At 40.5% G+C, this 26044-nt stretch overlaps 1 protein-coding gene across 1 annotated transcript in view; it reads left to right on the forward strand.

The window, feature by feature from the left end:
• Positions 1-3864: 3864 nt before the first annotated feature.
• The window catches only part of ENPEP (glutamyl aminopeptidase), a 37081-nt gene continuing 14901 nt past the window's right edge, over positions 3865-26044 (forward strand). The window contains 8 exon segments of the mRNA XM_063157980.1: positions 3865-4793; positions 8485-8626; positions 11450-11581; positions 15690-15810; positions 17941-18095; positions 18710-18823; positions 20428-20562; positions 24628-24693. Coding sequence (XP_063014050.1) covers positions 4120-4793; positions 8485-8626; positions 11450-11581; positions 15690-15810; positions 17941-18095; positions 18710-18823; positions 20428-20562; positions 24628-24693 — 1539 coding nt within the window. The 5' untranslated portion in view covers positions 3865-4119.

Below are 26044 nucleotides of genomic sequence, written 5' to 3' on the forward strand. Positions count from 1 at the left end.
AGATAGAGACAAAATCAGTCATTACAGACACAGGAAAACACTGGACAAGGGAATAATTTCTGACAATATTTGTTTCTGATCTGGTGGAACAACACTCTAACCAGTTTCATATTTCTGAAATTAATTTCCTAAAGATTTTTTTGGTGGGGGGCCACAGGGGAGAAATCTACAAATGCAGCTGTGCCAGAAAGCAGTCACAACAGCAGATTGCTTCATGTCTTCTTATTTTGCAATGAAAAATCGAAGGAGTGTTATTTTAGCATAAAGAGAGACAAATTCCTCCTGTTGGAGGCAGAAAGGATCCATTTATTATTCCAAAATCTTGCAGTGAGGGCACCTCAGAGAGCAGATGGGAATCAGAGGTCCTTAGACTCTGCTGCCCTCCTGTTGCCTTTAAGTCCCTAGACACAGGGAGAAAAAGAGCTCCTTGGCATTGGCCCACTAAGTGTTTGATATTATTCCAAGGATGACTTGGCTCAGAGGAGTTTCATTTGTTGTGAGTTGCAGCGGAGTTTTTCCTTTTTTTTTTTTTTTTTAATATACTTCATTTATTTTCATGTCTTTGATGCTTTCCAGAACAGCTCTTTTCTCATTGTCAGCTTCAATTAAGGATATCCTGGGAGTATCTGACATCTCCCTGAGGGCCTGGAGCAGACCTTTCCTAGTGTTGATCCTGGCTGTCACTTGCAGCAATTTTATTCTACTTTCCACACTTAAAATTGGAAATTGCATTGGAAATGAATGGCTGACAATTTGTGGATAAAAATTAGGATTCATTACATTCCTGGTAGTTGTCTGAAAAGTTATCTGGGTATTGTTCCTACAAGAATCGACATGTTCACACAGCAATGTCATGGCAGAGCATTGTGATTCGGTACCCCCTACATTTTAGGTATCCAAAGGGGCAGCATTAATCTAGTTGTGGGTAATTCTGGTGTAAACTGGGAACTAAATCCTAGCTTGAAGTGAAATTGATTGGATAAAAAAATCAAGACCAAACAAATTATAACAGGTGTTAGCACTGCTCAGGTGGCTGCAAAGATTGTTTAAATCTCATTTCTAGAAGTTAAACTAAAGCAATCTAAGCAATCCAGGCTTGGCCAACACGTATCTGGAGTCGTGCTTGTAGCTTGTGTTGGAGCAGTTCGGAGGAAGCCTTCCTTGACTTTTCAGATGGGTATCCACCATTTTATGCAGGTTGGGAGAGGGTAAACAAAGTGTGTAACCTTGTCCATGATGGCCACTGTGTTCTCCTCTTTGGGGAGGTAGATCCTGTTCCCTTCCCCCTTCGGCCTGGAGACAGCCAAACAGGGGGAATGCTTAGCAGCGCTTTTGGGAGCCCTGCCCTCCTGCACTGGAGGAGGAGGAATTCCTCCACTGTGCAGAGGAATTAACACTTTGGGCCCTGTTTGTCCTTGGCCATGTATATTGGGTCACTGGCAGCAGGGAGCTTGTAGCACTGCTGGCTGGCTGCAGGAGTGTCAGTAACACAGCACGTTTCGGATGTGGGAGGAGTTAGCCTGCTCATAGCCACCCATCCCAGAAATATATCTAGTTTTGGCTGCAACCAGGTTGGAATCTCATTTATTACAATGAGAAGATCAATGCTACAACTTGTGTATAACTACACTACTGCTCCTGACTGACAGCTTGTAATGGACTTTAGTACTAGTGTTATCTTCAAGGCTTAGGATAAGAAATACATATATAGTTGCTGTTTTGGACTATCTCATCCACATTTGTTTTCTAGCTCTTCCTGAAAGAGGTAATTGTTAACAGTGAAGAAATCTTCAAGTGTCTTCAAAACTACAGTAAATAATTTGCTCTGCAGTCTGTAAGCTCGAGCAGCATTTTTCATCTTCAGGTTAAAAATGTAACAGGAAAGCTCATGACTTAGGAAAATAAAAACGGGAGTGATGTAAAAGCCATGCTGAAAGTAAGACAATTTGTTTTCTTATCTCATATGGCCTGCTCTGTCTAAAGATGTCTTCTTTAAAATCTGTTGTAACTCTTTTTCTTTTTCCTTGCCCTGCCCAATCAGAACAAAAGAAAAGATGAAATGGTTTTAAATGTTAAGACTATGATATTCAGTGCTGGCCCTGCTGCTAAAAGCTGAATTCTTACTCAATCCATTAAAGGGCATTGGTTTCCCATGTCATATCTAGTTTTGATCACAGCAAAGAAATGGGAAACAATAAAAACAGGCATAATGTGAAACAGATTTTAGCTTTCTGCTTCATTTTTTTTTTGCATCAGTCTCTCACTTTTGAAAATACATAAGAGTTAATGTGATGATCTGAAAAAAACCCAAAAAAACCAAAAAAACCCAACCAAACAAAAAAAACCCCAAACCATTTTATTTCTCTGCTTCTGTAGGAAACCCTTGCCTTTAAAACAAGATGATATATAAATAGCAGTGTGCTGATGCAAAGTGGGGGGCTAAAGTTCCCTGTGGTGATGGTCAGTATTTAGAAGTGTGGCTTATGAAGAGATCAATTTCTGAACAGACTGGGTGAAATTCCCCAGCTTAGTGCACCTCACTTGAAGCATGTGTTAACTGATTCTAAAACCTAAGTCAATCCAGTCAGGTGGAAATCCATCTGGAAAAAAAAGGGAAGGGAAGGGAAGGGAAGGGAAGGGAAGGGAAGGGAAGGGAAGGGAAGGGAAGGGAAGGGAAGGGAAGGGAAGGGAAGGGAAGGGAAGGGAAGGGAAGGGAAGGGAAGGGAAGGGAAGGGAAGGGAAGGGAAGGGAAGGGAAGGGAAGGGAAGGGAAGTCTAAGTAGTCAGAGAGTCGTAACTGATGTAAAAAGTGATAATAATCCTAATATTAATGAAATCATATTAGAAAAATCCTAATATTAATAAAAGAATCCTAATATTAATAAAAATTATAATAATTCTAATATTATGTCTCCTAATAAACTAAATCGGGAGGCATAAAGCCAAACTGATGTGCCTGATTAAAAAATCTACTCAACTGTACTACATAAGTGGAGAAATAGGGCTAAGAGATGCAGAGTCTGGCATTTTTATTCTACACTATTTTCCTTTAGTCCAGTTTCAAACAAGGTCAAGACTACCACTGTGCTCAGTTTCATACTGCATTAGCAACATCTTGCTTACAGGCTTACCCAGGCCTTACAAAAAGTTCCCTCAAGCAGAATCAGGCTCTATTCAAGTAATTTGCTTCAATGAAGTGTCACATTGTGATGACAAGCAATAAATGGTAAATTAGATCTTTAGTGCATAAATCATGCTTAGAAGTGTCCCTCACAGCAAGGGTTCACAGGCAGCACTGTAATTGTGCTGACTGACAAAGCAATGCTGTCCCAGGCTACCAGCTTGCATGCATGGTTATGGTCAATCTCCTGGAAAAGTGGCCCTGTGAGGGGGAGAGGAGTTAGACAACTTTTAAAGTTTGAAGCAGTGATCAAAATTTATTGTTCCACTGTGCATTCATCTGTCTGTGACTGCCTTGAGTTACTCGGCAAAGGTAAATGAGCCCAGAAAAGAGGGGAAACAGCTGAAAGATATACGTGATTTCTGCAAGTTTTGAGATGTCATTTCACAAACTATAGGGTGGAAATTCAAGGAAATCTTTGTTAGTAAGAGGAAGAAAAATAAGCCAGCCCAAACCTCAAAAACCTAAACAAGACACAGCAGAGGAAAAAAAGGAAGAGGTAGTGGTGAAGGTTGAGGGTTTGCTTCCATCTGCAAACTCTTTCTGAAAGCTGCTGACAGAGCTTTGGCATCTGATCATCTCCTGACTGCTGATTAACATAGCACTGTTTTATATTTAACTCAGGCCAGAACAGGAGGGGCTGGGGGTGGGGTTGCGCTGCTTATAAGGGGAGCACGGCAGAAACAATGTTCTTCTGTGTCAGTTCCCTCCATATCCCAGCCCAGCTGCGCTTTGATCATTCACGTTTCCTCCAAATGCATGTTGTCTTTAATTAATTGAGTGTCTTGCGGAGAGCGAGGTGAGGGAGACAGGCAGAGAACAGCTATAGCTACACAATTAAAATACGAACCAAGACTGCTGAGTTTACTGAATGCTGAAGTGACTAATAAGCTTTTTTGTGGTTAATATTTTGCTCTGAGAACAGATCTAGGAGCAGAGATGGAGGGCATGGATTTTGAGGATGAGAAGTCCAAGAGGTACTGCATGAAGAAAAAGCATGTGGCTATCATCTGTGGAGTCGTGGTTGTTGTAGGACTTGCTGTGGGGCTTGGTGTGGGATTGAGCAGACCTAAAGCTTCAGAGGCAACAGAGCAACAACCAACACCAGATCAGACGACAACAACGACGACAACGGCAACTACAACAACTACAACAACTACAACCACGGAACAGCCTCCTCCCCCAGTGGATTTGGGTCCCTGTCCTTCCAAGAATGATGACACTGGAGACTGGAGAGAGTTTAGGCTGCCCACTTATGTCAAGCCTGTCCACTATGATCTGGAAATCAAGCCTGAAATGGAGCAAGACACTTACAGTGGGACAGTCAGTATATCTATATCTTTGGAAAAACCAACCAGCTCCCTGTGGCTTCACCTGCGAGATACCAAGGTTACAGAAATGCCCACACTCCGGAAATCCTCAGGACAGCAGATTGCTCTGAATGACTGCTTTGAGTACAAGCCACAAGAATACATTGTGATGAAGGCAGCAACAGAGCTCCCTATCACTGGTGAAAATGATCTCTATGTGCTCACCCTGAAGTTTCAAGGCTGGCTGAATGGTTCGCTGGTTGGGTTTTACAGGACCACCTATACTGAGAATGGACAGATCAAGTAAAGCAGTTTTATTTATTAAGCTTTCTTCTCTATTTTTACTTGCTCAGGCCTGTTGTATTCCTGTTTCAGCTTTTCAGTCTTGTCTCTCACCAACTTACTGACATTTCTGGATTGTTCTTTAGTTTTCTCATTCCCCTAAGGAGGATGCTGTATTCAAAGCCCTTTGGCTTCTGACTAGTGAATGTGGGCTGGAGAGATGAGGGGTTTGTTATAATTAATATTCTGAAAAACCTTTCAAACTCTACTGGTCCAAGCTTACCTTTGAACTGAATGGCTCCCTCAAGGAGCTGGAGGGATCAAGGCCTGTTTTTATCTCTCTAGTACAATAAATAGCATACAACTATCACCACTCTCTCCTGTTATCCCCAAGGTAACAGTTTTGGTATAAAATGTTCTTCTGATAGTTTTCCTGATAGCATATCTCCTTGATGCTGTAAGCCTGAGGAATATTCAAACCCGAACTTCCCTGTCTCTCTTGCAGCTGGTTTAAATTATACGTAGGAAAGCCTAAACAATTAGGATCACCTTTTACTGGTTTTTTTTGTGCTCCATCTCTTTCTTGTGAATATATCAACAGTTATTGAATGATTAAAAAGTCTCTACCAGTTCAGCTAACCCATTCCACTTACCAGGTTTGTACTGCTTCAAGGCGGAAGCTTGAAAAAGCCATTGCCCTCTGCTCAAAGGCTGCTCTTCACAGTTAATGTATGGAGAGGACAGTCACTCATTTTCTGATATTTACATTTCTGAAGTGATTTATCCCAGCCTTTACAGCTGGTAGATAAACTTGGCTAGACATTTACGAGGCCCTGTAGAAGGAACATGGAGACAAACACTGATGTGTTCATGGCATTTCTTTGCCCTCCTGGGACAATGGTGTCGTGAGTGAGAGTCTCGTCAGCTCCATTCAGCCACTGACAGGAGTACCAGCAGTGACAGGCACCAGCAGAAGCAGATCCAAGAGGTAGAGGATAAAGCAAGCATTGATTTTTCCTGTGGAGAAGTCATGCAGGGAACAGCTTGAACACCAGACAGCTCTTTTCCTCCATATATGACCTCAGCATTGCTCTGACTTAAAAGGTGCTTTGGTTTCATACTTTGAGCATCTGACATCTCCACAGCAGTTTTAAAGTGCAAAGTCCTAGAATCCTTCTATGTTGAGGTGTGTTACTTTTCACTGATGAAGTATATCTAGATATTAAATGTATAGCCCCAGGTCTGTCACAACCCCAGTGATATTACTGCAGGTACGGAACAGGAAAGCAGAAACTTTGGAAATGTAGATTTTGGACATAGACTTGCCTAGATGCTTCTGTGGGTTCCCAAATCTAGCTGTAAGCACTAAAGTCCTTTGGTAAAACTGTTCCTCTGTCTGCTGATTTCATTTACCCATTGATGCAAAAGGAATAGCAGTCCTCCCTACTTTGCATGATGCACTAAGTATAACTACAACACTTGTGCTGTTTTCAGATCTTATGGAGAGGAGCAAAAGAAGAGTCCTTGGCTGGTGTACTGGGTTTTTCAGGTCATTAGCTTCTCTCAATGAATGTGCTAAAGCCCCCTTGTATTTCTCCCTTAGTATTAAAAATAATACAATTATGTCACAGCAGCTGGCTTTGCTTTTGCACTACTATTAGAGACAAGGTATGGCTTCCTGTTTTTAGAAATTCCCTCGCTTGTCTGTGAGAGAACAAGAGGCTCGCCCCTGTCTAACAGGGATGTATTTAGGATTTTATTGAATAGGCAAGGAAAGAATTTTCTTCTGTTTACAAAAGTAACACTTCTGATTTTCTTCCTGAAGCAGAAAGTTTTCTCAGAAGCAGGAATGAGTTGGAATTTTAAGGAAGACTAGGAGAAAGATGCTTTAATTAGTTCAGGGAGGAAGGAAGTTGTTTGACACTAATGACTTGTACTTCGGAGGGAGGGGAAGGAAAACTCCTCATGGTTCTAAATGCATCACTGTTTTATTCTGAGAACAGCTGGATGCAGTCTCAGCCAGATCTTCACTTCTTATTATTATGATGTTTACAACTGTCGACTCTAGTTCATATTTAAAGGTCTGGACATCAAGAGCAGAAGCCACCAAGCAGTGAAGAAAATCTTATCTAAAAACTAAATTATGTTGTTTGAAAGTGAATTACAACATTTCATGTTTCTATTGCTCCTTCTGTGCATGCCATAGTCAGGTGTTCTCATCATCTAGCCTATAGGAAGGGTAGTGCTGAAGTTTTTCAGTCGTAATGTCTGTCTGCCTCTGTAAACATATGAGGATAGATGGATTATCACCTTATAAATCAACAGATGTATCACAGTGTTATCAGTCTGTAGGAACAAGACATAAATATGTCAAAATATATAGCCAAGTTTTTTAACCAATAGCTGTGAAGCATGGCCCTGGAGGCTTGGAGTTAACTTAATTGTGAAATAGCTCTCAAATCCTATGAAAAGTAGAGAGTGACAGCAAAGAATGCACCCAGCAAAAGAAACTCTGTTGAGTCTGAAATGATGTTAAAGTGAATGTTCATTATGCTTTCTGCCCATGAACCTTTGAGCTACTATTCCAAGGAACATGAATGGAGAGAGCCCAGACATATCACCTCTGTCAGGTTTGTAAATGACCCTTGCTGCTACAAGTTCCTAATGACCAGTTTAGTATTTAACCATCACAGGGAAATGCCAAGGGCAACAGAAACCTTGAAAAATTGGTTGTCAAGTGAGCTTGTAGGATTGCTGCAATCTGTAATTTATGATGTACACTTTTAATTACTTTTTGGAAAGAAAAACCACCTTAATATAGTTGGAGCAGCTGTAGAAGTGCTGTCAGAAAATGCTCAACATTCCAGATTAATTGAAGGAGCATCTGTGATCCCTTTCACCATCAATCACTGGAGAATATGCTCTGCCACTGGTGTGGGTCATTAATGGGGGAGCCCAATGTCACTGGGAGAAGCAAGCACAATATGAACGCTCCCAACCTTCACCTTATGTTTTTACATGACCCCTATTGTCTAGCTCCTCCACTGGTTGTGTATAACTGAGATGACTTTCTGACCCCTCCAAAACAGCTTGCATAGCATCAGTTATGTACTAGGATCTTCACCTGAACTTTCCATGCTTTCTCCAGCAGTTTCACTAATGGAGTCAGGGGAGCATAGGAGCAGAGGAGGAAACTGTATGTGGTAAATGCAGAAAAAGAAACACACAAACAGGATGAGATTTATTGCATTTGCACAGTTTCAAGGTATCGCTTCAGGAGATGTTCAAGGCCCTAATCCCAAGATATGCTGTAGTGGGTAAACAAGTCTTGGAGTGACTTATTCCTTTTAGGTGATATCATCAATTCTTTATTTTAGGTGATAAATCAATGGTAAAGCTCAGCAGAAGGGAGAGCAAAGTTTTCACTATGCATGAGAGGTCATGCCTCTCTTATTGCCCTGCTCCTAAAAATATTTGATGATAAGCACTTTGCATTAGCTTTTGCTCTGAAACCTTGAAGATGTTGATGACAGACAGATGTGGATGTCAGCTCCTGCATTTTTGATGTCACCTGCTTTTATGAATGGAAAAATATGCACAAATATTTGTAATTGGATTTCATTTGTGAAATCATTAAAAAAAATGCCTAGAAATTGCAAACAAGATTTCAAAGCCATATAATGAAGCCTTGCCAATGTGTTGTTTATTTCAGGAGCATTGCAGCTACTGATCATGAGCCAACAGATGCGCGGAAATCATTTCCCTGCTTTGACGAGCCAAACAAAAAGGCAACTTACACCATATCCATCATCCATCCAGATGTGTACCAAGCACTTTCAAACATGCCAGTACAGGTAAGTATTTCCCAATAGCTGCCTAAGTGCAGCAGTTCTGTAGAGACACTGAAAGGTAACGTGGGTTGCCAGGTTCTGGCATGTTCACAGACTCTACCACTCAGGCACTGGAAAACTCACGCTTAATAGACATTCCATGAACAGAACTGGTTGGCTGGTTAGGACTCAAAGTGGTCCATCAGCACACAACATGGCAGCACAGAGTCAAATCCAAAGCAAAAATGGAACACCTATTCTGTTGTTATCCAGCTGACCCTCAGCTCGATATTTTAGGTGAGCATCCCCTGCTGACTATAAGTAGATATTGGCAGGTTCTTCAGTCAGACTGAGTAGGCTCAGAGAATGAGTACTCTGCAAGACAGCTGCTTCCCACATGGAAAGTCTAAAATAATCACTAAAACTGCATAATGGTCCAGAACAAGGGTCTGCTGATCACAATATAATGGCAAAGAATCCTGCTAGCCAGAAAGACTAGGATTATTCTTTTTAATAATGAGGATCTGAAACTGCATCTGTCAGCTCACGGGTGTGGATATTTGTCATTCCACCATGTCTATAATTTCCTAAATAATCCATTTCTAGACCTACTGTCAAATTCCAAATTTTGCATGAAATTTAAGGGCATCAATTATCTACCTCTGGGCCTTCTGGAAGAAGGCTGAATGGCTTTCAGATGAGAGGGTTTCTACTGAATAGTCAACTGAATGTGTAGTTTATTGTATAATTTCTACTAATAAGTTCTGAAGTGGGAGATAAAGTACCAAGTTAAAAAAAAAAAAAAAAAAAAAAAAAGAGCTTCCAGCCTCCAGGCTGTTGGCATTTGCATTTTTTCCAATCACTCCCCCACCCAGAAAACAAAGGTCTGCTTTTATTTAGAGTGCCCCAAAGTTATTCTCTTAGCAATGCTGCTGAGATATCTATTACCAGGCTCATACAGATGCATCCATACCCTTTGCACATTTAAAGCTCTGACCCATTGTTATTAAAAATATTTCTGTCATACCTAGAAGACCACCAGGCACTTTGATGAACAACACATGAAAGGAGATTGCTGTGCCTTTCCTCAGATAAGTGAGAATATGAGCAAGGAAGTAAGGGTATAACACCATATGTTGTCAAGATTTATTGTGTTTTGAGATTTACTTTACACCTTGACATGTGGACCTTGTCTCTGTTATGGATCTACAATAATAAGTGTGCAAAGGGCTAACTACTGCTTCTTAATTGATTTGCTAAAAAAAAAAAAAAACTGATAAGAAAATGCAGATTATGCTGAATTCATACTGAGGTTTGACTAAGGGATTATAGCAGGGCACTTTTTTCATCTGGTCAAGGTCAGTACCTCTGGTCTTAGTAGTGGAAGAACTTTGGGAAAGATCTTTTCCATAGATGGAAATGTAAGAGTTTGTAAAGGCAAGGCACGTTGTATGTTACATGTCCTGTAATTTTGGGGGTGTGGAGCTTTATAACCAGCATGGCAAAATCAGATCAGCAAAATCAGAATCTTGTACATTTCATTTGCATTTTTCACTATAATTTCTTCAATTTTTTTCCACTAAAGTCCTGACTTTGTTGAAATCACAGAAGATATCAAAATAGAGTCAAAATGGATAAAATAATGGAAAATTAGATTGTGAATACCTTTTCGAAAAGGGGCTATGAATATGTCTGTGAACATGTGGTTTTGTTCATGGAGTCATATTACCTGTAATATTAATTGTCTGTGCTTTATTTATATTGTGTTTATAACAAACAAATCTCATGAACCACTGTATCTCTAGAAGGCCAACATCTTTTATATGTTTTTGGCTTTTGTTCTATTATATAGTCATCCAGTCAGAAGCACAAAAATTTTCAGACTATAGCAGAAAAGGAATAAAAGAAATATATGTTTAGAATAGAATCATAGAATAAGCTGAGTTGAAAGGGATCCATCAAGATCATCAAGTCCAACTCCTGGCCCTGTACAGGACACCCCAAGAGTTTCACCATGTCCCTAAGAGCATTGTTCAAATGCTTTAGGAACTTTGTCAGGTTTGATGTTGTGACAACTTTCCTGGGGACCCTGTTCCAGTTTTCACCCTCTGGGTGAAAAACCTTTTCATAAAATCAAACCTAAACCTCCCCTGACTCAACTTCATGCCATTTCCTTGAGTTCTGTCACTGGTCATGGGAAAGAAGAGATCAGTGTCTACCCCTTCCTATTGAGTATTTTCAGCAAACTTAGAGGAAATACCATCTAAGAAAATCAGGAAATTTTAAAATTGATTTGGTAAATAAAAATTATGATCAGCATTAAATTATATGTGTATTTAGGCAACCCACCTAATAACCTAACCCACCATTCATTTGCATTCGAATTACTTCAGGATGGATTCATTAGACTGGTCTATATCCCAGGTAGCATCCCTGCATCATAACTTAAATATGTGATGCATATATTAAGAGAGGGGAGAATTCAGTCTCTTCCCTTCTCTGACCAAAGTGATGTTATTGTATGCAACTATTGCAAGAACAAAACACAGCATACACCAGAAAACTCCTGTGGGCAAAATTTCTGCTCATGTGAATGACTTCAAATCCCTGATGAAAATTAAAGCAAAGTAAACCTCTTTAGTGCCAAAAAAGCAAAGTACCATTTCATGTATTGCAGAAGAAAAATACTTTGTCTGTTCTCATGCCTTCAGCAATGAAATGCCAGAAGAGGTGGACCTGGAGAGGTGATTTGTTGCTCCTATCTAGTTGCAGTCTTCATACAAATGTACTCTTATGCATGTGTTTGCAATTTCAAAAATCAATTTCATTATTTTTGCATTTTTGCAGCAAACTGTACAGGTTGGTGATGGCTGGAATCGAACAACTTTTCAGAAGTCAGTCCCCATGAGTACTTACTTGGTATGCTTTGCAGTGCACCAGTTTACCTGGGTAGAGAGAACATCTGCAAGTGGAAAACCTGTAAGTACTTCTGCAGCCTGAATGTGGTTCAGGTGACAGATGTGCCTTCATTTGCATTTTTTCTTTAAAATCTCTTTTTATACAAACAAGGACATGTTTTTCCTTTTCCTGTAGCTTATTTTATGCAGCCTATTTTATCAGATTATGTGTTCACAGTTGTCCCTCTGACCTGGACTACATACAGTGTTTTGCAGTCCTTCCCTGTCTCCCATCTTTGTGAGATCCCAGTTACTACCTCCCATATGAGCACACAGGTGAGGAAGGAACACTCTCTCCAAACTCATCCCTGACTTGAACCCCAGTGCCTGAAGGAATGTACAAGTTAGGGGGTACAGGAGAGTCCCAGGCCATGAATACAAATACTTTATAGTTTTCTGTGAGTTAAAATTGCATTTGATATTATTACAGCTGTTGAGAAATAGGACTACAGTGCTACGTGCCATTATGTACCGGCTTGCTTTATTGTACCACAGTGGCAACAGGCAATGTGCCACAGTGCCACAGTGGCAATTGGGCAATGTAAGTTCTGTAAAAATAAGTATAGAAGTAATAGTGTCTGCCTAAACAGGTGGATATTTGGTTGATCCCCTAATGAAGCAAATAGGTTTGAATCTGAACCTACTAAATTAAAATAGCTCCTTCATTTAGATGCAGTAGGCAGGCCAATCCATTTCTTACTTAGAATCAAATCTCTTGAAGGTGTAGCTGATCAGGCATAAAGAGATCACATGACATTGCATTGAATCACAAACTGAAATCCAAAATCCAACTTGTCCCTCAGCAGAAACTCCTCATTTAGCCTAAACCCAGTTTGGGATACTCAACCTGCTGTTAATTGTTTATTGGTTTAGATCTTTTTCTCATCTGATACAGAGAGTGATCCCTAGAGCTGTATGCCCCTGCTTCTTCCCCTTCCTTTCCTGTTACGTAACAGAGGGTCTTGTCATTCACATGACCTGGCAGTGGTTTCCTCAGTTTCTGGAGAAAATGTCACAAATGGACTGGGAATCTAGAATAAAATCCCAGTGATTCTACTGTTCCATTAGCAAGTTAGCTCTTCCTTAGTTGCTTTAACCAAAAAAGATCATCAAATCATTCCCTACTGAAAGCTGTTCACTGATGTTAAAATCTGTTTCGTAGAAATCTCCAAAGTTCTGATTCAGCTCTGAGCTCTTAGCTCAGAAAGACTTCCTGTCACAGGACTGTGCTGAGGCCTCCCTCTGTGCCCCTGCTAGCGTCATGCTGTATGCTTATATTCTTACTTGACAAATAACTAAAGCTAAATTACACTTAGACAAGCAAATGGAGCCTGGTTTGAGATACAGACAAAATATTCTTAGTTCTCTGCTGTTTGGCTAAGTTATTCACAGGAGCACATTTTTAGGCCACCCAGTCACACAATTTTGTTAACCAACTGCTCTTCAGCATAGCTGGTCCGCTCATTATCAGGGACAGCACCTTGACTACTTGGTCTCACTAGATATACTATATAGCTCTGTTCCTTTAAAAATAAAAATTTTTCTAGATTTTTGTGCAGAATATAGTGCAGTAGGGGAAAATGTACTGAAGAAGTGTGTAACACTGTTTTCTACATGCAGAAGTTAAACATTTACTACTTGTCCATGCCATGCTCCAGAGTATGGCCCTGAGGTCACTGCTTTTTTTTTTTCCCCAAGCAAAACAGTACAGCCCACAATGTTCCTGACTGGTCGTAGCTTTTCTAAATGGAAGGGAGTGTTCACTGAAACAGGGTAATTAAAGTGCATGTGTGTAGATGCAAGGGTATTCATGTCAGTACAGGGGTTGCCTGAAGAAACATCTTCTAATTTAGGCCTATGTTACTACATATTTTATTAATGTCGTTCACTAAACAATGTCTGAGGACTTGCCTGCACTAGAAAACTTGGGGTTTAAGTGAGGTTAAAATAATAACTTTCTTTTCTCTTAACATGGACACAGTTTTACAAATATAAAATACATGTGGAAGATCAATCACTAAAAATTATCTTTTCCCCAGGAAAACCAGACTATCTTTAGGGTTTCTAATCATATATATAGAAAGTTATTCTTATAACCTTTCCAAGGCTTCCTGTCCAAGAACTTTGAAACCCAGCTGAACAAAGGTATTTAGATTCACCAACCCCTGAAAAGAACATTCCATAGTTTGCTGTGTAAATTTCTAACAATAAATCTCTCATTCAACAGAAAGTATCGACTTGATCCATAAATTACTTTCATAAACAACAGCAAGAGCATACAGCTCACATGACACAGTAAATTATTTAAAAACTCTGCCGTTCATTCTGAAAGCCCTAATGAAGACATTAATGAAATGAGTGGTGGGAAATATACCCACAGCTGGAAACAATTCTCCTGAACTGATTACCTGTCAAGTACTAAATGTCTGGTTTGGAAAAATCACAGAGGAGATTATACAAATGAAACCCAAAGTTCTAGTGCAGGCTGAAGGTTTTGGAAACCATTAATATGGATCAGCTAGGGGACTGAAGACTGCTAAATTGGGTAAAGAGCTTACAGAAGTGGAAATTGCAGATAGTAATTGCAAACTGACCCAGGGGGAAATCCCCTGGCTGGAATGTATTCCTGATTGAATTTCATAAGCTTTTTTTTTTTTGTTTTGTTTTGTTTTAGTTTTGTTTGGGTTTTTTTCTAGTTTTTTGGGGGTTTTTTGTTTTCTTTTGTTTTTGTTCCAGCTTTATTTCTGAACACTTTCCCATCCTCCCCTCTCATTGGAGGAAGTGTAATTTATAGTATTGAAATCAATGTGTTTTCAGGCTCCAGAAGAGTTCCTGAAATAGACCAGCTCCTTTGCTCAGCTTGGCCCCTAAACCCCTGGCTGTAAGACAGCGCTGAAGGAGTAAACAAGCCACACCAGTGCAGCAGATGAATGTGTCCCATTCATAAGAGTCATGGAGCTGGCAAAATGAGATAGATCAGTTTTCCTAAAACCAGAAACTTCACTGCATATAGAAATATCTCATCCACACTGGAGATCTTCAGGGGTGGGGAAGAGAACAGACTACATACAGCTCCAACAGGCTTTGGGACAGAGAGATTGAGGGAAAGATCCCCAAAAGGCTCCTGTAATTCTGAACTCAAACTTTGCCTTCACAATGTGAAGATAACTTCTCAAAAGGTTTTTTCCAGTTACAAGCCTCCTCATAATGGGCATTGGTGCCATAAAGATTCTAGTTCTCCAGAGCTTGTTTCCTACTCCTTGACAGCCATAGCCAAAGGGGTACCAGGCACCAGGTTTCAGGGATAGAAAGTTCAATATTCAACACATCATTTTTTGCATTCATGTATACAGGAGGAGCACAGAAATGGTCACTCATCACACCAAACATGCCAGGGCTACCAAACATGCCAGTTTTCCCAGACTCCCTGGTCATAAAAGAGAGAACTGATTTTTGTTTATGATTTCCTGGGGTGCAGCAGCCCAGAAGGCACCAAAGCTGTGGCTGTGTGGCCCAATGTCCTTCTCAAACAGCCACTCAACCTGCATGGGACAGCATGTCTGGTCACAGATCTAGTAAATGCATGGTCGTCAGTGGGTTGAGGTCTTCAGATATGCAAGGACAAGAGGAAACCATGATGACAGTACATAGGAAAGGTACAAAGAAGGTGAATAAAATAAGGTGCTATGGGCTTCTGACACATTTCAATAGAGATGTGCTCCTGAAGATTGATCTGATGGGATCAGTCAAGATCAGTGAACTGCTCAGAATAAGTGGATCCCCTTTGACTGTGCTTGCCCAGGTTTCCTCCTTGGAACACCAGGCTGTGGAGAAGTAGGAGCTGGTATGTAACCAGGCCCTGCTTGAAGCTTGGCCACTGTGAGCTTCTGGACATGGGTCTTGCCAGTTTTAAAATTCAGACAGACAGTGGAAAATGTGCACATGTTGGCTTGGTACACACATGAAAACCTTTGTTGAATAAATGTGATAGGGAACAGAATTCAATGTTCAGACCAGTCTCAGAGAAAACCTGCATTGTTTTTGATATGTATGCTCAATGCCTTTTCAGTGTTAGACACCTGATTCCTCTTAACTGAAAACTTTTCTAATTGTCTCTCTGTATTTTACAGCTGAGAGTTTACGCCCAGCCACAGCAAATACACACGGCAGAATATGCAGCAGATGTAACAAAAACTGTATTCGACTTCTTTGAAGAGTACTTTAATTTGAGCTACTCTCTTCCAAAACTGGGTAACTATGAACATTTATATTTTTTATTTCGTTAGTTCAGTGTCATGATTATGTTGCTCCTACAGATCTCTGTGCTTTGGTAGAAAACAGCATGAAAGCATTTGGTTGCTAACTGCTGGTATTTTGTCAGGATCTTTTAAAACTGTACCAATGTAGTTCAAGATGTTTCTAAATGTCATGATGGATGAGTTGGCCTCAGTCACTGTTTTATTGCCAGTTCTCACAGTTCAGTTTACTGAACTGAAAACTGGTGCTGGCATGTTTATTTTAAAGCATCTTGTGGAAAATCAAGGCAAGCATTGGTGTCATCAGCAAAGGACAATCATGAGTTAAAACAGAGCCAGAAGTTTCAGAAAAATATGTACCACTTCCATATGAACTTCTGGACAAAAGTCAGCAGTGAGATAAGTGAAGATGTAAACTGCCAGAGAGTATGTCATATTATTTATTAACCTCAGTGCAAAGTGGGTGTGTATCCATGTCTTAGAAAGATGAATGTAGTCCAGCATCTAATTTGTAGTTTCTACTGCTGGGCTAAATAAAGATCTGGGGCTAAATAAGGGCAGGCACGCTCTCAAATTTTGCCCATGGTTACAAAATAAGCAAAGAGAAGTTAGTGAGCATCCTTTAGCTTGAGATATTTGGAGTCTGCATCTGATTCACGCAGTTTAACATGCACAATAATCAAGCTAGGAATGCAATCAGTGTTTTGGAAATTCTTCCTCCTAAGACCTTCAAAGATGTAATTCAGTTAGTTCATGAACTTAAAAGGATGGAAAAATACTAGTTGCAAACAAGTCAAGACAATATGGAGGGGGAGTCCCCAAAATTTTGAAGACAATTAATAATGCTGTGCAAACCTTTTGTTGGCTATTTGTACCTGTACCTATCATGCTAACCTATGTTACTTTAACAAAAGACATTTACCTCCTCCTTTCAAAACAGCACCTGAGTTTACTGTCAATATGTTTGCATTTCAATGACAACTGAATTAGGGAAACCAGTACAATATGTTGTTCTTTCACATAACTGGTCCCCAGTAATAATAGGTACTATATCTCACCTGTGCTTTATATTCAAACTTTCACTGTCATGAAAGTCTGATGACTTTGCCATGGCAGCATCTGGACAAAGGCCTTTCTGTGTGACAGGATGGACTGGTATCTTCTGGTTAGCAGTGTCACAGGATAGATACTTTCGTAGATTCTATACTGTTTTCCCAGAATGTCTATTTGTTGGATTCCTAACCTTGACTTGCCATGTTGTTCCTTCATTATTATAAGTTATCCAGTTCAAACCTGATGAATCAGATATGTTTCTGCATAATGATTTATTTAAATATTGTATTTCACATTGATTTATGGCTTCTGTCATTATCTTTCTCCTTGTATAGTCCTTTTGACTGTCATTGAAGCCCTTGCCAAACTATCAGCTTGATTCTGTAATCAAGTTGTTTAATTTAAAATAAGTAATTCCTATCTTCTGTTGGAGTGGGGTGAGGGGTTTTCATTCTATTCAGTTTTAAATCCATCATGTACTTTTTCACTAACCCACATAGAAAGCCTGTGGTCATTATTTGAAGAAGAAAATGCTAGTTCAGTTGAGTCTGCAATTCTCATTTAAACCAGTATTGATTACTGACCATAAATGAGTGACCCCCACAAATTGCCAGGCGTAGAAGCAGATGTTGTTCACTGCATGGGGGATTTACTTCAGTTAACGTGTCAAATATTTTTAATACAACAGTGTGACAAACAATGTCATGCCTCATTATTCTACAAATAGTTTCAGGAGGTTTACTGCCTACAGCACATCCCCAGACAGTAGTATTAATTTCTAGAGCCAAAACTAAGTAATGTATGATATGCACATTCCCAGGAGATGCCATAGCATCACCTTCCAAGACAGATCCTCAGCAACTGCAACTGATCTTACCTCTTAATCTCAGTAGATCCAGGGCACTTGCTTTAGGCCAGTTCTCTTCTTGAACACAGATCATAGCCTGCAGTCCACAGTAGTAAGCCAGAATCACAAATGGTAAGCAAAACAGGCTGTAAATACACACAGAGAGGAAAAGCTAATTGATTTAAAGGATACAGTGGTAATTGTTTTCTCTTTCTTTTAATGCAGATAAAATAGCTATTCCAGATTTTGGGACGGGTGCTATGGAGAACTGGGGGCTGATCACATACCGAGAAACAAACCTGCTGTATGATCCTGCGGAGTCAGCCACATCCAACAAGCAGAGAGTAGCTGCTGTGATAGCCCATGAGCTCGTTCATCAGGTATATTTTAGGACATGAGTCACTTTTACAGTATTTCAAATATATAGTCACAACATTTTAATCTTGAAAATACTGTCATTAACTTCATCTCAGGTTCTTCTACATGTGCTCAAAATCTGATTGCAAAATATCATGTTATAACAGATCCCTGTTAGAGCTTTAAAATACCATGACTACTGCCTTGGAATTTTTCTCAGGAAGTTAGGTGCTTGAGCCCAGACTGTCAGCCAGTTTTTGAAAATCTGTCTAAAATGTCTTTACCTGTGCAGATGTCTCTTTTGGACAGGCAAACAAGAACAGTTATACACTGTGGAGGCTGTCTGAAAACATATCCTTAAAAGCAGAAATCATCAAATCAAGAGGAAGAAACTAAAAATAGTTTCAGTGGCACATGAATCATTAGCACTCTCCCGAGTAATATGTAATTTTATAATAAAAGTGATGTTTTAACACAAGGCAAGGCCTTCATTCCTATTCAAACCCCAGAATTATGATAGTTTTCATCTGGCAGCAGGAAGAAAAGTAAGCAAATAAATGTTCTGTATGCAGATGGAGATACTGAAATGTACATGTACTATTTATCTAAACCTACATCTTTATGTTTATAATTGTAGTGGTTTGGAAATATTGTGACCATGGACTGGTGGGATGACTTGTGGCTAAATGAAGGATTTGCCAGTTATTTTGAGTTCCTGGGAGTAAATGCAACAGAACCAGATTGGAAAATGGTAATTATTTCTGCCTTGCAGAGGGTTGGCGGGGCTGGGAGGAACATTTTGGAAGGGAGTAAAATTTAGACAAGGATGATGAAGACTTAAAGTATATTTATGGAAAACTAACATAGTGTAGTGCAACATGAAGAAAAAGTTGGTCTACGTTTTTCACCTACCTATGTTATGATCTGAAGCTAGTCAAAGTACACTTTGTGAAGCTTCAGTCTGCAGGGAAGAGTCATTCTTTTTTAACCAGTGAGTCAATTCGGTTCAGTTATTATGGCAAATCACACCTAGGTGGGTTCTGGACAGGGCCTTAACAGTTTTGCAGGGCTGCTTAAAGGTCTAACTCTGAAAGATGCAGATTTTCCTGGCTGTACTCTCTTCATGGGACTTAGGATTGCTATGTGATCTGGTAAGGGTTGGGAACCTGGGCCTGTCTCCACAGCTTGAGCTATTATCAAGGAAAATAGTGGACTCCCATTCAGCTCCTGCCAGCATTTTAAGTGTCCTTTCAAATGCTCCAACTCAGACAATCTCTGTTCTGTACAGTGCAAAAATAGGCAGTGACAGTGGATAGCCAATGTGCTAACTGTGTCAGCTCCAGACGCTTTAAGGGTGTTGCAAAGTTGACCTTAAATAGGCATGTGAATAGTCTGTGAATAAAGGGAGTTTTCTTGCTCCTTTCTTCCTCCCTCCCAAACAGATGTGATGGCACAGAACACACATATTTTCCTCAGCTGTCGAGGTGTAATGAGGTTCTGTGTGCTAAGACATACACAACATGCCAGTGGAAGGGAGCAGAGTAGGTTTTGCATAGGTTGAACCTGTTAAAATCTACTATCTCCTGAACCTAGTGACTTTAGAAGCAGGCAGTGCCTACTTGCTGCTTTACCTGCCTTTCTCCCTGCAGAGAGGCTAAGAACAAAGTCATTCCCTGGGTCATTTTTACATTTTAAAGTAGAAGGTCTATGGTCCTAACTATGTAAGAAAAGATCTAATTACTGAATTTAAAATAAGAAGTCTTTTTTTTTATCTAGATATTATGTTAGTCTAAAACATTTCAATACTATCCTAGTGAGTATTAGAAGAGGAAATCTAAATTGAATTTTAGTCTTTTTTTGGTCAATATTGATTAGGAAATAAGGGGATTTTAACTGCTGGCTACTTAATCTTTTTTAAAAAATTCAAATAAATTTAAAAAACATTTAAGCCTTGGGATGGGGAACCCTGCCTCCTTCTTCCCTCCCTCCCTTCCTACCCAGCTCCTCTTTTGCAAGAGGAGACCATAATGCTTTGTAAATATTGTCACACTTCTGAAATTGGTAACACGGGCTACTCTTTTTGCCCTGCTGGGGGCAAGGGAGGTGGGATGGGTGTGTCTGTGTTATGATACACACAGGAAAACAGGATCTGAAAAAGGCAATTTCTCTAAGTTAAGGAGAAATTGTATCCCTCCCCTCTCAGATGTAAAGCAAGAGTTTGCAAGTCCTTCTTTAGAGGCATGAAATTTAATTCTATTTTAAATTGCCTAGAGAAGCTGAAATTCAAACTACTTATTTGGGAAGTAGGGATATGCTCCTGCCTTTGTTTCCATTCTAATGTCTTCTTTTTCTCAGCCTGAACAGGTTTTAATTGACGATGTGCTTCCTGTACTGATGGATGACTCTTTGCTCTCTTCGCACCCAATTGTAGCCAATGTGTCATCTCCAGCTGAAATCACCTCTGTGTTTGACGGGATATCCTACAGTAAGGTAGGACATCCTTCTGTTGTGACTTTGGATGCAAAGGAAGGGGCAAAGGAGAGGAGATAAAAGTCAGGCTCTTAATCAGGACTCCCAAGTCACTTGAGCTGTGTCAGTGCAGATCTTTGTTCTGGGACGTTCCCAACTGCAGTCAGTGACGATGCAGTTAAAGGCAGCTGTGAGAGGAGCAGAGCAGCAGAGCCCGGTCAGCCACTGTGCACCATGCAGGCCTGCTCACAGCATGCAGTGATGCAGGCAAAGCACGGTGTCACCGGCCTCTGCCACTAGAGCGCTGGGTTTAAAATTAAACTAAACAAGGTACTAATCACACCCCTCTCCCATCTCCTCGTGCTGATGCAGCCCAGTTATGTCAAGGCTCATGTGGGCAGAGGAGGCAAGGGCAGATGTCCAAGGCCAGATGTATCCTTTCTGTCGCTTCTCCATCACACCTGCAGGCCCTCATAACTTCTGTTTTGAGGAAGCAAGGCAGGGAACCAAGCAGTGAAAACAGGAAAGTGACTTTTTATCTCAAGTTTCCCACAGTATCCCAGCCACCCAAAAAATCTTAGCAAAGATGGGCTACATCAGCCTCTACTGGCATGGGCTTAAATTGGGAGATAAGTCAGCCCCACATTTCACTGAAAGTTGTGGAGCTCAGGAGCACACTGGAGTACAATAGTCCAGTAGCCCAGGAAGTGGTAGCAGACACTCCATTAAGCATTTGATAAGATTTTTGCTCATCCCATCCCAGCGTGTGGCAGTGAGGACCTGTGCCCATAAAGACTCCCTAAGGAGCTAGCTGGAAGGATACCTCTGCCTGAGCAGAGACACTGGAATGCTGGAGTCATCCAACCACTGTTGTTACCAGGGTACACAGAGGTTTTTGGGAGCCCAAGGCCTCTGGTAGTACTTGCTGTGTAGGGCGGCAGGCTGGAGATCAGTGCTGTGAAGTCCAGAGCTTGAGGGACACCAGCAGCCATGCTGAGGATCCTCACTTTGAAGACCCAGCTTAGGGGGCTGAGGCCATCTTCTTTCTCTCCATATCAGATGTAGCCAAAGCCACTTAGTCCTTAGACAAGCCTTAGACTTGGAACAAAGCAGGTGCCTCCCCATATCTAACCAGGCAAGTCTCGACTCAAGGGCCCCAACAACACTGTTGCTTCCAGTTGTTTTCTGCAGGGCATCAAGAGACAAGCCCAAAGAAAACACTCCTGTCACTCTTCTCCTCAACTGGCCATCTCCCATGCTGCTTCTGAACCTGATACACCATATTTTATTGGCAGTTTCTTATATGACCCTGTCAGTGTTCCCTCTCTGATGCCGTAACACACTTCCACAGAACACACAAAATCCAACATTATTAAACACTGCTTGTTGCTTTCCCTCCAAGCTCCCATTATCAGCTAAACATACAGTATATATTGCATTGACTTTAGCTTCAGCTGTGCTACAGTCTGTAACTATAGATACTACTTTTATTAGCTAGACTTGATCCATCCATTTCCATCAGTTTTCTGTTTTCAATTGTTAAATCCCCTATCCAACAATACAACCAATATTTATTGCATCATAAATGCCTCACAGTCAAACCATAAACCATGTAAAAACCTGCATTGTGTAACAGTTTTTAAATCAAACTAACAAAAGTCACGAAATATACAGAGCTAAATCAAATACTCTGGATCAAAATTTATTTTAGTGGTGAGCTAAGTAAGATACATACTTTTGCAGGGTCTGTAAAAACAATGGGGAAAAAAAATCGTAGCTTTTACTCATCTCGTTGTGCCTAGATAATTACAACATGAACTCTTTTTTTTAAGCAAAAACACTTGAGGACTTGTGCATTGTTTGGGAACAGTTTGCTTGGGATATAATTTGGCTTGGGTTATAATTTGGCTTGAAAGAGAAAGTCTTTGCGTAGATTTAGCTCAAATTACTGTTGGCATTTATATATAAATGCGTGACAAAATTAGCTTGTTTCTTTTTGGCTTTGTTTTGGCTTCTCTTTTGTATTTTTCTTTTAAAAACCATCTTCTCATGATAATATTCATCGCTAAACAAATAAAGCATAATTTGAAATGCTCTCTGTTAGTCTTACCAGAACAACCCGAGAGCTTATCCAATCCTAAAACCCTAATGAATTGCCTAAGGGTCTATGGAGTCATTGCAGTGTATTCTGTATGAGATCCTCTAACTCCTGTGGGATTGATAGGGCATTATATGCCTAGGAAAGCTCTACTAGAGTAGAGCTGGTGAGTAAGCAATTAATGTACATAATTGTTTTAATCTGTTTTTTAAAAGTATTTGCATCTCATCTCTTTCCCAGTTTAATCCTCTCTCTCATTTTGAAAGGTTTTATTAAAGTATCAGTGATCTTTTTGTCTTAAATAAGTTCTGTTAGAAATTTGCTCTTGGACCCTCGTATTTTTGGAACTTCCCAGCTACAGAAGTTTAGGATTAATCTTCCACATTTCTGCCACAAACAAATCTTGCCACGTACTTGGCAATTACTATGAAATTATGTGGGTGTTGATAAAAGACTCCCCCCTATACCACCCATCAGAGAATGTCAGCTAGTTAAATTAAGGTCACTTGCTGAGCCTCCCCAAATAGTTGCAAGAAAGGGAAGTTATTAAAATGCTGGTGTTCCTATAATCAGTGATTTTTGTTAGGATGAGTTTTTCTCAAACACTTCACCATGGACTACAGAGGAATGACAAGAGTGGGGAAGAGACTGAAAAATAATAGTAGAAGGTGCAAGTGACTTACATTACATTTTAAATACAATACTTTACATTTTAAAGCAAAAGAAGTCTCCACTGTTATCAAATCATGTATAAGTGTGTATTTGTACTTTGGCTTTCAATATAGATGGGAGGGGATGGGTTCTGAGCAGTGATATCAGATAAGAAGTGGCTGAGAGACAAAGCTGAGGAACTGAGGTTCCCTAGTGCATACTCGTGGCCTTATGATCACCATTGATCATTAAGCAGCTTTAGGATTATCACTAATGGATATCTGTTCTAAATGTTACTGAATTGGAATATTTTAAGCATATTCCATGGCACACACATCAGATTTCTGTATCAGAAAACAGTCATCTGCTGATCACCTTGACTCTCCAACAATAGCCTGGAAAGCGGTTTGAGGCATATCTGTTCAAACAGTCCCTCTACCATGACTCCTCTAGTCATTATTCTCAGACACATAAATAGAGGAAACAGGTTTTACTGAGAATTCAAATAATACTATTATTTTCATGGGACAACTGGATTTTTAAACTATTATAGCATTAGGCTCTCAACTGGCCCTTGATTTAGCTCAGAAAATGAAAACATGCTAATCCTAAAATTGTATTTTGCATCTTAGATGGAATTTGCACTCCTTTTTTTTCTTCATCATCTTGTGTGCACTCTGTTCTTTGTTCCACATGGCTCTTCTACTTCTCTCTCCTGTCTTCCTTTTGTTTCTTTCTTCTTTCAAGGTCCTAATTGTTTGGGTTATTTTCTGTGACGGTGACACCCAATTAGTAACTCCTCTGATTCCAATTCTACCCTGCTTCAGAGGCCAGAGCTTTTACACTAGTCCTCAGCAAATCTCATTCCTTATCTTCAGATGGCATACCCACACCTGTAAAGCCCCAGACTTGCAGAATTTTTAGAGTTCCCTTCCTGTTTTGCGTTCATGTGAAGTCACTGCCTCTCTCAGGCTGTTCCCCTGACAGGGGGAGTCCCCAGCTGCCCTCACCCCTGAACTGTCCTACACAAAACAGGGAGCCCTACTCACACAAACTGGTAGAGAGGCAGGATAGTAGGCTGCAGCAGCAGGGCTCGGGAGCTGAACATAGGAACAAGTGTCTGATCACAACAAAAGACTGATTCTCACATCCAGATTTAAGCTCCACCAGGTAGGCATGCTATCAAACAAAGGAAGTAGAAAAACCACTTCCTTACTCTGATGGATGATTTCTATTTTTGCCTTGCAAAATACTCATTCACATGTTGCCTTTTAGATGAACGAAAATCATGTTAGAGCAGTGTGGATTGACCTTCTCCCCTTTCCCTTTGTCCTCAGGGTGCATCAATCCTCAGAATGATTCAAGACTGGATTACTCCAGAGCTCTTCCAGAAAGGCTGTCAGGTAAAGGTGGCAGCAAAACCTGCCAGACACACAGCTCATCTTTACGTAACAGTAGCAAAGCCATTATTCAAAACATGAATATCAGAGATCCTGGTATTGGTAGCAAAAGTACATAGTGGATTTCAATCCTGAGTGGACAACATAGAGGGGAAGAAGTTCCATGCTCCCACAGAAGCAGGAATGTGAACTGCATAAAGATTTGATAGCCAGACAATTAGGACCTAAATTCCTGACAGCTTTAAGTGGAAAAACCTCCTCTACCCCACAGCTATCCTGTTGTCAACTGGGATCCCCTCATTCTGCTGTAAAGTGTGTCTGTGGCTTCCTATGGCCAGGATCCTCCAACCCACACAAGGCTGACGTGTAGGGACACTCTTAGAGGCATCAGCTCATCCGTGCCCTGATGCAGGGACACCCAGCCCTAAAAAGTGAAGGTAATAGGGAGAAGACAAGAGATACATTGCACAGTTCATAGTCCTTTCTTGTGGAGGAAAAGCGTGGTGCTACAAAATAACAAAATGGCAGAAAGGAGCCACCCCAAAAGGAGAAAGCTTGTCTGTCCTTTATTCTGAACAGACATTGGTAACAAGCGTTACCAGTGCAGGCTTACCACATTTGTTCTTACTTCCCTCTCTCATGAAGAGCACGTTTATGGGCTGCTACAAGATTGTTGTATTTTCCTGTATTCCCCCTTTCACTTACTCAATCAGAACAGTTACCCAAGATGGGAAAATACAGCCGCCTTGTCTCCAAGAGCCTAACCCTTTCCTTCTGCTCAGAGCCTTCAGGAACCCTAAGGTAGGCAGCTGCGGCCAACAGCGAAACAAACAGCACCATCTACTGACTGAACACCACCGGGAGCAGGTGGCAGGGTAGGAAAACACCCGCCGAGCAGCCAGGGAAGACACAGGATGGGAATAAGGTTTAGGCATTGCAAACTCTTTGCTGAACACCATTACTCCGTGTAACAATCGTTTTGATCAAAACGTGGAGGTGACTAGAGTTTCCTGCTTCCACTCTGAGTCCACAGGCAGTGAAATCTCATTAAATATCTTCTCCTGCTAAACACCCTCTTATATTAGTCAGAAATTTGCAGCAGGGTATAGTGGTGTCCATTTAAACAAAACCCAAAAAAATCTTCAAATACAAATTTATTTCCTACTAACAAGTCACTCTGGAAAACGCTGACTTTTGGTGTTATGGGATGCACTGACAGCAAAGGAATTTCATCAGCTGAATACTGATCCATTTGATCTCCCACTGACAGTACTACCACCCATGTGTGGATACTCTGTGCAACTGAGAGGTACTCTCTGTATGCTTGTACAACTGAATATGTGTATTGTTTTCA

Source organism: Melospiza melodia, chromosome 5 (assembly GCF_035770615.1).
Source record: "Melospiza melodia melodia isolate bMelMel2 chromosome 5, bMelMel2.pri, whole genome shotgun sequence".
NCBI classification, from domain to species: domain Eukaryota; kingdom Metazoa; phylum Chordata; class Aves; order Passeriformes; family Passerellidae; genus Melospiza; species Melospiza melodia.